The following is an 11,899-nucleotide window of genomic DNA, read 5'->3' on the forward strand; positions in this document are numbered from 1 at the left end:
GGAGGGGGTGGGTGGAGAGATGCTCTGCCAGGCAGGCGGGATCTGCCCAGCTCTCACTGTGCCTCCCTGGGGAGGGAGCCTGCCTCTCACTCCAGGCTTCTCCCCTGCCATGCGAGAGGGAGGGAGAGAGGAGAAAGCAGAAGGGTCCCTTCACACTGACAGCACCCAACTGCCCGGCTCACACCTGCAGCAGGCGAGCCATGAGGAAGAGGCTCTTTGCCCCTACAGTCACTTCACCTTCGATTTAAAACCTTCCCCCACTTCCACAAGGGACGATGGAGGAGCAGTACATTTCCAAACTCCACCCGGTAGTGGATTATGGAGCTGGGGTCTTTCTTCTCATCATAGGTGAGTTCTGCCTTCACAGCCTGCCTGTTTGCTTCAAGCCCAGGAGCAGACACACCGGGGCTGCCCTGTCCGTGCTGCGGTCGGACAGAGAAGCTGGAGGGAAATGACAGAAAACCTGATTCCACACAGGTTCCTGCTTATTGCCTCCGCGTGGGTTGGATGCCAGGATTAATCTCCACTCTCAGATTTGCAATCTTTTATTTTGATGCTGAAGACTTGCCAGCATAAGTTTGCCTCCGTGGCATTACAAGTATTCAAAATAAGTTGTCTACCTCTTATCCTGGCATCTCAGCCCTGTGAACTGAGAGATGAGGCAGCCCGTTTCCTGAGACTGATCAGGGGAGAGCAACTTTTGTCTGACCCTTTTTTTTTGGGGGCGGGGGGGGGAGGGTCATTCTGCATGAAGAGCAGCTGTGTCTTGGTAGGATAAATTGGTATGAAATAGCAAAGGGTTTCCAAACAGCAGTTCTGTGTTTTATAACAGCCTGTTTGCCCTGCTGGAGGCAGATTTACAATGACGTACAAGTGGGGATACGTATCAGTCTGCTCCAGCAGGGCTTTAGCTAAGGGTTTTCTCCCTTGTCTGTTCGTTGCCTGTACCCAGGTGATTTGTTTACTATCGTGGATTTGGAGAGGAGCAGAATTGGGCATGCAGCTCAACTGAATTTTGCTAAGATGCGAATACCTTCCTCCCTTCAGCTCATTTGAAAACCCTGGTTGATATGCATTTAAGAAAGACAAGCATATATTTTTATGTGTTCTAACAGAGAGGCTTTGGGCAACAATGCTGGGCTTTAGCATTTCACATCTCATCCCTGTTTCCACACGCTCTTCCCTGCACTGTGCTGTCCCCTCAGTTGTGCTGACAGCAGACAGTACAACTCAGGCTGAGAAAAATCACCATCTGCAAAACAACGAAGGGTTTTAATGCAAGTCAGGATGCCAGCAGTTTTCTCACACAAATTACGTAGATGCAGTTCACAGTGTTGTCCCATGCCAGCCAGCAGCCTCACAGGCAGTGGAACGGAGGGGAGCAGCATCTGTCAAAGTAAAAGAGAGGGTAGGCCTGGATGTCCACCCCTGATGGTAAGACTAAGAGCTACTTCCTACCTCTTGCGTAGTGGTTAGGGCTTCCTCAGAAGAAAGTGAGCTGGGTTCATTTTCCTCCTGAAGCCTGAGGACGTCCCAGCCTGCGGCTGTTGTTTGGCAGGAGAGTGCTCTTCCCACCAAGCCACAGGTTGCTATCGGTCAGCAAGCGGTCCCATGCCAAACCACCGTGGGCATCTGTGTGTGCAGACATCCAACTCGTGAGAGCTCAGGAAACTCTGCAAGCATATCCAGAGGTGCCAAGTGAACGTGTGTGGTTAGAAAGTGAATGAATGAGGGATGTGCCATCTCAGATTTGTATCTCTGTTGTGTTTAAGGCTTTTTCTTGGCATCTCTGCCCATTCTTGGATTTATGCCAATGTATTTATTCCATTTTGTTGCATGTGCCTTTATTAATTCCTCTATGGGCACTTTATTATGGGGTATCTGTGAGCAAATGCAGACTTTCTGCTCTCACAGTGACAAGGGAACATGACAGAATCTTTTTCTGTTTCCCTACTTCACTTTTGACTTTAGAGGACACCTTCTCGGGAAAACCTTTGGTGAAAATGTAGCTCCAGCACTATGTTCACTTGAAAGAAAAGAGAAAATGAGTTTGCTACGTGTACTTTTGACACTGTTGCCATGAATGCTTTGAAGCCCTATGGCATATCTGAATAATGTGTGTCTGACAGGTCCTTTTGCAAAGAAATCTCTGGTCTGTTGCATGCCTCTGGCTAAACAGTTTCTATGGTGTGTCTCGCTGCTCTCAGAGACCAACAAATAGTGTGGGTTTCTGAACAGCAGCACATAGTGACTCTCAGCTGCTTGGCCAGCAAGGACCCTGAGGACCCCCAGCTGCCACCCCCAGGAGAGTGTGGAGTCTCCTTCTCTGGAGATACTCAAAACCTGCCTGCATGCAACCCTGTGCAATGTGCTCTAGGGGAACCTGCTTTGGCAGGGGGTTGGACTAGATGATCTCCAGAGGTCCCTTCCAACCCCAACCATTCTGTGATTCAGTGATTCTGAGCTGCCCAGCCAGCACATGTTGACTATCAAGGCAGCCCAGAGCCCAGGAGGCTTGTGCTGGGGCTCCAGTGGAAAATACATTGCAAAGAGGGAAGGCTTTGGGAAGTGGAGGGCACTAGATGAGAGGAGGGGAGAAGCAGGCGGGACAGCTGGAGTTCTTCAATTGGAAGAAGTGGGAATATTACTAGGGAAGAATGAAGGTGGATAGGCCCGTTTTACCTGATAGCGTGGGCTGTTCACATGAGGTAGGAGCCACAGGGGAATAGGTGGGATATAGTTCATGGAGAGGGGAGGTGTGACATGAAAGTGAAGAGCTGTAGTGTGATGATAGGAAGGGTCAAGATATGGTCTACTATTCATGTGACAAAATTTCCCCCAGTCGGTAAGGCTGGCCAGCACTACGGGAGGCTCTGAACAGAAACCTGAAGCCCTCGTTGGTCTACCAGGTCCACAGTGGAAACACAGCGTGACTGGGAAATCCCTGTCTAGCAGGGAGGCAGGAACTGAAACCCAAGAGCTGGCTGAAGCAAAACAGCGGGTGCCGTGGTGAGGATGCCGAGCTGCGTAGCAGCTCTCAGAAATGCCATCCAGGTGGCATTGCCTATCTGCTATCTGAGAGAAGAAGTTTCCTTGCCGTGAACTGAAGAACAAGGTTTCATAGCAGGGCATAGCAGATATGCACCAGAGTGTTTTCAAAGCATCAGCACAACACAGTCTTGGCCTGGGAGGTGCTGGATTCTGGCTCATCTCTCAGTCTGTCCTATTTTCTAGACCAGTCCCAGGCTAATGACTGGCATTTTTCACATCCTTTGTATAGATAAGTATTTCTCAGAAAGGGTTATTAGACATTGGAATGGGCTGCCCAGGGAGGTGGTGGAGTCACCATCTCTGGATGTGTTTAAAAAAAGACTGGACATGGCACTTAGTGCCATGGTCTAGTTGACATGGTGGTGTCAGGGCAATGGTTGGACTCGATGATCCCAGAGATCTCTTCCAACCTGATTGATTCTGTGTGATTCTGTGATTCTGTGATTTCACAGATGTGCTAACTCTGTGATATTATTTTCTGTGCTGATTCTTCTCTTTCAGCCATCCTCACAATCCTTGGAAATTCAGCCGTCCTTGCTACAGCTGTGAAGCGCTCTTCCCTCCTGAAGTCACCCGAGCTGCTTACAGTCAACTTGGCCGTAGCAGATATTGGAATGGCAATCAGCATGTATCCGCTGGCCATCGCGTCCGCCTGGAACCACGCTTGGCTGGGAGGAGATGTGTCCTGCATATATTATGCCCTGATGGGTTTCCTTTTTGGTGTCTGCAGCATGATGACATTGTGTGCCATGGCTGTGATTCGATTCCTTGTTACCAATTCATCCAAATCTAACAGTAAGTAATTACGTCTCTGGTAACCTCATAATGGTGCATTTGAGCTACTGTGTTCAGAGAGGTACTTTGCTGAATATGCCATGGAGTATCAGTTCAATAACTGTAGGCATAAGCCTTAACTTTTAATCCAATATCAAACTTCTAATAATATTCCTAGAGGAATCTCATTAAATTCCTTTTTAAACAGTGAGGCTTCTCACTTAATACCAAGTGAAACTACCTGAGGGTGCAGAGCCCAAGTATTTTGCTGGGCCAGACTGTCTTCCTATTTGTGTGCAAGCAGACATATAGAACCTTGAGAGGAAAGAGTGTTCTCCTGCCATTCCTGGGCTGGAAGCACAGTACATTTTGGGTCAGCTTGATGTTGTAAAGCTCCCTGACTTACCAAACTTTCGATCAGCACTGAGGACTGGCGGGGGGGGGGGGGGCGGGGGGATGTTATCAACACTTACAAACACCTTAGGGGTGGGTGTCAAGAGGATGGGGCCGGACTCTTCTCAGTGGTGCCCAGCAACAGGACAATGGGCACAAACTGAAACATGGGAAGTTCCATCTCAATATGAGGAAAAACTTCTTTCCTTTGAGGGTGACAGAGCACTGGAACAGGCTGCCCAGGGAGGTTGTGGAGTCTCCTTCTCTGGAGATACTCAAAACCCACCTAGACACGACCCTGTACAACGTGCTCTGGGTGACCCTGCTTTGGCAGGGGGTTGGACTAGATGATCTCCAGAGGTCCCTTCCAACCCCAGCCACTCTGTGATTCTGTGACTGCATTGAGGTCTCACCCAATCCATAGACACTCTCTGTTATGCTTCTCAAGAAGACCAAAGGTTAGGGAACTGCAGCAGCAGCAGCCCAGGCATATTTGTAGCCACCATCCTTCTGTTGGAGAAGAAGTTATGGCAAAAACCATGTGGCTGAAAAGAGATTCATATATGCTTGCTCTTTGTCTTTATTGCAGGTAACAAAATCACCAAGAACACTGTTCGCATCTTGATTACTTTCATCTGGCTCTACTCCTTGCTCTGGGCCATTTTGCCCTTGGTAGGCTGGGGCTACTATGGCCCTGAGCCATTTGGCATCTCTTGTACAATAGCCTGGAGCAAGTTCCACAACTCCTCCAATGGTTTTTCGTTCATCTTGAGCATGTTCCTCCTGTGCACAGCCCTGCCTGCACTGACCATCATTGCCTGTTACTTAGGAATTGCCTGGAAGGTTCATAAAGCGTACCAAGAGATCCAGAATATTGACAGGATCCCTAATGCAGCTAAACTGGAGAAGAAGCTGACATTGGTGAGTTATCCCAAAGAAGGGCAACGAAGCTGGTGAAGGGTCTGGAGAACAAGTCTTATGAGGATCAGCTGAGGGAACTGGGGGTGTTTAGCCTGGAGAAAAGGAGGCTGAGGGGAGACCTTATTGCTGTCTACAAGTACCTGAAAGGAGGGTGTAGCAAGGAGGGTGCTAGTCTCTTCTCCCAGTGATAGAATGAGAGGAAACGGCCTCAAGTTGCGCCAGGGGAGGTTTAGATTGGCTATCAGGAACAACTTCTTCACTGAAAGTGTTGTCAAGCACTGGAACAGGCTGCCTAGGGAAGTGGTGGAGTCACCATCCCTGGAGGTATTTAAAAGACGAGTAGATGTGGTGCTGAGGGATATTGTTTAAGGATATTGTTTAGTGGTTGACTTGGTAGTGTTAAGATAATGGTTAGACTCGATGATCTTAAAGGTCCTTTCCAACCAAGATGATTCTGTGATTCTGTGATCCCAGTGAGGAGAAGAGTCTGCAGTAATCAGGAGCTTGCAGAGAACTGTCTCTGCTCGTGCATGGCTCATGATGACCCTTCATTGCTTTTGCCTGGTATTGACCAAAGATGGAGATATGTTTCCAGTCTCACCTATACTCTGCACTCCTCAGAGGAGCAGGGGGCTCCTGGAAGCCTTGTCATTTCAGTAGCTTGATCAGGATTATATATTGTGGCTACAACACAGCTTGTTAAACCTTCTTTAGGCAGCTGCACCCATGATTTTCATGAACATACAGGTTTCCGTTCATGCTGGAATAGGTGTTGAATCCATTCACGCTGTAGTTGGGGTGAAGGTCTTGTTCAGTCAGCCTGGGTATTTTTAATTGACTGAGCACTGTTCTGACTGACAGCTACATAGAAATTCTGTATGGAAACAGGATTTTTCAATATAACTTTTTTTTCAAATAAGCACTTCAGTTGCTCATTTCTTGTGGAAAAGCAGAATTGACCCAAGGTTTCTAGAGAGAGATCTACTGATAGGCTGCACTGTCTGGCTGGGCTGTGTCTGCCATGACATATTGCAGCCAGAATCATGGAAGGTGATGAAAACAACAACTGCCTCATAGGAAACCCACAGTGTAGATCTACCAGGTGGGAATAAAAGCATGTATGCACTGTCCAGTGTTACCTGTGCTCATGTCACAACAGAGCAAGCATATAGCTTCAGGTATTTCAGCTGGTTCAGGCGTGGTTTCATCCACACACCACGTGCCTGAGTATCAGACCCAGTCAATGCAAGCTGAGAACTGAAACCCTGTTTCCCTTTCAGATGGCCGTGCTCATCTCGGTCGGGTTCCTGAGCTCGTGGACACCGTACGCAGCAGCCAGCTTCTGGTCCATATTTAACTCCGGCGGTTCCCTACAGCCCACTGTTACGCTGCTGCCCTGTCTGTTTGCCAAATCTTCAACCGCGTACAACCCTTTTATTTACTACATCTTCAGCAAAACTTTCCGTCGTGAAATTAAACAGCTGCAGTGTTGCTGCGGCTGGCGAGCTCATTTCTTCAGCACCGACAACTCTGCTGAAGACCCTGCATCGATGATGTGGAGTGGGAGAGACAACATACGTCTCTCTTCAGCTGCGAAGGTGGAGAACCAGGGAGCTGCAACTCGCTGAAATGCAGCAATGGTTTCACAACCCAGGGCGAAACTTGGGCTCCCTCATGGGTCCAAATGAGTAGGAATGCAGCACATGGGGTTCTCACTGCATACCTTATGTCAAACACAGAGGTTTAAGTATATATTTTTAAGCAATTCTCAAATATTTTCTTTAAGCTACACAACAAAAAATCCCGCTATTTTTTTCAGGAATTTCCACTTTAGAGGAAATAAATAGATAGATTTATGTACTAAACATAAAATCATGTAAACTAAACTTATTTTCAGGGAAACAGTATAATTAAAAGAGGATTTATCATTTTGTTTTTTTTTTCTTATGCTTCTGACTTTTTAATGACATCTATCTGCAAACTCGTGGCTCTGCCACTAAAACAGCAATCAGAGTAAACTGTAGGTTGAACTCAAAGTCTTACCAAATAAATACAGCTGAGAGTGCAGCTTTCCAGCAATACAGACAGAAAACCATATGGGAAGCAAGAAATATTCCCTGCCAGGAAAAGATTATAAAGTGGCTGCTATCAAAATGTCTTAGAGAGATCTACAGGTCCTTGTTCCATCAGAGGTAGAGTTCCAACTCCTCAAAACAAGCTTGAGGAGTCGAGCAGCCTTAGCCTGAAGAGGTGAGGTGGGGAATGTGGCAGTCGGCGAAGGATGCCTTCTGCCTATCACTAATAGCACAATAAGCGAAGGGATCTCTTAGCAAAAGGAACTGTGCACTGATGCTGTTCTTGCTGAGGTAGAACAGCTCTTTACCACGAAAGCTGTTGGAGCATTTGTTTTCTGGAGGAGCACTCTGTAGCATGCCAAAAGACATCCCCAGGATAGCCCGCCCGGCAGTAAGCAAGCCTGCAGATGCAGTCTGAGCGCTCGTCGCTTCAGTGGGAGCTCCTGAGATACCGAGTTCCCCACTGGCTGCAGCACTGACACAACCGCAACCAAGAATAGGGTTTGCTGATTCGATTTAAAGCAGACATACAACCGTAACATCATCCTGCTAGCCAGTTTTAACAAAAGAGATTCGGAGGTGGAAATGATGAGCTCCCACAGTTTAAACCTCTCTCTCTCTGACTTACTGTTTGTGATTTTAAAGGACATAAACACCTATCTTTAGGGTTTGAAATGTTGCACAAAATATGGCTTGATGGCTGCAGCAGTTCTTGCTTCCTCTGCTTGCTCAGCTGACCACATCTGTCTTTGCATTAGGTTCGGTGAAGATGAGAAGAGTTAAATCACAGGCAGATTTGGCAGAGATTTTAAACAATAGTGAATGGACTTGAGTTCTTGAAAATTTCAGCCACACTCAAACCCTAATAGTTAGTTTCATTTTATAAACTACAACTAAGGCCAAGAACAGGATTAAAAGATAGACTCAAGCACTTCTGTGCTGTGAGAATTTCTGTTGCTGTGGAGTCTGGATTACGAAAGAACAAAAAAATGAGCTGTAACATATACTAAGGCACAAATTAATTAGTAAGTTGGGGATTAGGAAACTTTAAGGAGCTTGCTTTCCCCTGAACTCCTGCCACTGGCAGTGTCACCAACTCTCATAAATATTCCCTTAGATTAAACTAGGTATATTTGTAAAAAAGGTTGAAAAATTCCTAAATTAAGTTGGCCTCCAGGGTGACATTATCTTGTCCTGGGTTGTCACTCACATGTGCTCCATACAGAATAAGTGCACTCAGTCTTCTGTCCCAAATACAAGGAAGTGAAGCATCCTCTGGGAAACAGTCACCTCTGACAGCCCATGGCACAGGCAAATGGGAAAGGGAAGAGGAATGGGAAAGGAAAATGGGAAAAGGGAAGTGAAAACACCAGTAACTGAGAGGGAAGCTTGTGAAAGCTGGAAGAAAATCTATGGGGAGAGAAGAGAGGAGAGGCAGGAGAGCGTTATGCCAGTGTGTTTGCCGGGAGGGCGGGGAGGTGGCAGAGGGACATGCAAAAGGAACGATAGTGTAAAACAAAACAGGGGTCAGAGGCGTGTGGCAGCAGGTGGAGAAAATGTTAACATGCTGGAAGCGGGTTTTTTCTGGTTAATGTCAATTATCAGCATTTTTTCATCTTTAAAAAATAATCTGATAGGAAAATGCAACTTTATTTTCATAATCATCTTCCATCTCAGAGTTTTTACCTTCACTTGCTCAGTTGCTTGATGTTTAAAATAAACAGCAAAGTGTATATTCCCATCTGTTAATTGCAGATCTGTGAACAGAACAATGACAAGCACATTAATCATGTAATGTAATGTGAGCTTCCTCTGTCAAAAATTTAGGAGCAGAACAGGTCCACATCCACTTGTAAATGCTTTTAAAGTCTATGTAATATGAAAAATATGCCACTCTACAATACAGGCAAAATCTCTGTAAAACCAAAAGATCTGTATATTGTTAATGTTTAAGTGTAATGCTTTAATAGCCTGATTTATTACCTGTTTATGTACTTCATTTTTAAAAATCAAAGTCCAGGTGTTTGTGTATCAAATATGGCTCAAATCTCTCATTTTTCAGACTCAGTGAGAAGCAAATCAAAACTTCCCCAGTAGAGACTCTGAATTTCAGATGTTTTTATGTTATATACAGAAAATTTAAAAAGCAGGGCTGCCCTTGACCAGAGACCTAGGAAAGGAAGCACAGAGTACTATATAGGGCACTAGTTCTTTTTTCTTAAGTTTCATGAAGTTGATCTATGGTAAAATTATAACTCTAATTTCATGGTATTTCCTGCCCAGCCCTGGACTGTGTTACCAACTAAGTGATGTTCTAAGACACTGAAACAGAAGGCAAGCACTTACCTCAGGAGCGAATCTGGGCATCTCATGTTTGCAATCATCAGCACAGTCATCCCAATGTGAATATTTAAGGTAAAAACTCCAAAAGCACCTAATCTGCTCACATCCAAGGAGTTATCTCACCAAACTGTGGAAGGTTACAATGCAGACATCCACAGCTGAGAGAGCACCTTTGTCTCCTTTCCACTGAGGATAAATGGAGCTCCCTACTCAGATGATGAGGTATAAAGTTAAATAACACAACTAGCACCCTGATTTGCATTAAAATAAATTGGAATTCAGTGCCTTACTTTGCAAAACCTTCTAGGCAGTTTATCCATCTCAGCACAGGAATAACTTACAGAACTAGGTCACTTCTGTTAAGGGTCAATTTTCCATCTGTAAAGTTAAATGTGACTCATTTCAGAACAAAGATCGATTATTTGAGGGAGGTCATTGTAGCAGTTAGAGCACGAGGCTAACACCGTGGAGACCTGGATTCTGCCCCATTACTTTGCCAGTTACACTGTGAGACTTTGGGGAAATCACTTAAACTTGGTCTTATGTTCTTCTCTTACCCACACAGTAGAGACAGTCTTGCTGCTCATCCTTGTAAAGCACTGATTGTTTGATGAGCTGCTTGATACAAGTGCGAAAGCACCAATCCTGAAGGCTGTGAAACACAAAGAATGAAGAACAGATTGCTACTCCCTTATAGCAATGTGTCCTCTGGATCATCTACCATGCTCAGGAGGTCACTTTACAATTGAAAGTCAAGAGGAAAGTTTGTTTCACAGTTAGGGCACTGGCCTGGGACTGGGTGCTGTGCCCAACTTCTTGCTTTGTCATAGCTTCTTTCATGAAAGACAACGCATTGCAGTAAGTCGATTCCTATGCGTAAATTAGGCTCTCCAATCTCCAGCCCTTTGTCCTATCTGTATTCCTTGCATCTCTGCAAAACAGAAAATGTCTTGCACATAAGAAAATATCTACTATTTTGTCACTTGCTAAGGGAAATGACTTAGCCATGCAGTAACCTGCCGCTACCTTGCTCATTCCTATTGGAAAGATCCGAGTGGTTTATAGTTATCCTTTTGTCCTGGAATATGCCAAAAATACTCATATTGAAACAAAATGTTTCAGTATATTTGCAGAGTACCTACTTGTTGCACTAACCCAAAGTCTCACTAGCCCAAAAAGCAGTGCAGTTTTAAAGCAGCCATGTTGATGAGGAGTGTGTGCAGCATCAGAGGTTTTAGTCGGTAGCCATTCACTGTTACTGATGAGGGCTGACAACCTGACATCAACTCGTCAGTAAGCGCTACGTTCACTGCTATGCTGCTCCAGCAGGAGAGAATGTTTAGGAAAAGCATGTTCCATCTTAGCTTGTCACCCCATAAGGAATCTCTACTTGGGCAGCAAACTGACAACTCGCTTGAAGGAAAAGTGTTCACTTGAGTATTTTCTTTCCTTAAAGAGCCTAATGCAAACACTGTGTGCCAGGTGAGAGAACCATTCTTTCCCTAGACTCACCATTTTGGTTTCCAACCTTGATATGACAAGAGAGAATCAATGTACGTCAGTCAGTCCTAGCCTAGAGCTTTGAAGGGCCCTCCTTCAAGCATTAAAGGTCTGGAGCAACTCCAGTTCACATTGGCAGGATTTTTTTTACTGAATTCAAAGGGAACAAGATGCAGATTTTAAAGAGCAGAGAAACCATAGACAGAAAGAAACCAGTGTCATTATAAAGCTTGGAGGTCACCAACACTTTGACTATGTATTTTTTCCAGTTGGCCATCAAGACGGCTTGTGAAAAGATAAAAGGGAGTATTTTTATTGTTGTTACCTTCTGTATATCCTGGTTTGAACCATACCAATCTTTCTTGGAGGGAATCAGATATTTATAAATAGTCAAGGATAAACCCCCAAGCAGTTTTAAGGGCGAAGGTCTGGTTTGGGATCAATACTTTAAACCTTAATTAGAAAGACAGAGAAAAGAAAACAGGAAGTCAGTTAACCTTGTTTCTGAGCAGTGTGCGACTATGGGCACATGCCCCATTACATAAGCTTATTTTAAGTAAAGATCTCATCAACTGCAATCTTTGAAGTGAGGATACCATGCTATTAATTGAATCTGCAATTTCCAGCCAACTGCAGAATCTATTTCTGAATAAAGCACGACGGCGCTGAACCTCTTAGAAATGTGCTACAGCCCCTTCCACCATAAGTCAGGTACAAGCATTCTCCCAGCAAGGCTGTAGTCTGATTTTATGATGGGATGCAATAAGCAACAAGGCAAAATGAAATGGGATAGGGCCATAATGCCAGGGACTGCCCCTCAAAAGACCCTCACAGCCCATTTG

At 45.2% G+C, this 11,899-nt stretch overlaps 1 protein-coding gene across 1 annotated transcript; it reads left to right on the top strand.

Moving 5' to 3' along the window:
- Positions 1–275: 275 nt before the first annotated feature.
- On the top strand, positions 276–6,767 carry LOC137671700 (opsin-5-like). The gene is made up of 4 exons (XM_068415349.1): positions 276–348; positions 3,553–3,846; positions 4,808–5,139; positions 6,420–6,767. The coding sequence occupies exons 1-4, from the start codon at positions 276–278 to the stop codon at positions 6,765–6,767; spliced, it is 1,047 nt and encodes a 348-aa protein (XP_068271450.1).
- Positions 6,768–11,899: the final 5,132 nt, after the last annotated feature.

Source organism: Nyctibius grandis, chromosome 1 (genome assembly GCF_013368605.1).
Source record: "Nyctibius grandis isolate bNycGra1 chromosome 1, bNycGra1.pri, whole genome shotgun sequence".
In the NCBI taxonomy this organism is placed as follows: Eukaryota; Metazoa; Chordata; class Aves; order Nyctibiiformes; family Nyctibiidae; genus Nyctibius; species Nyctibius grandis.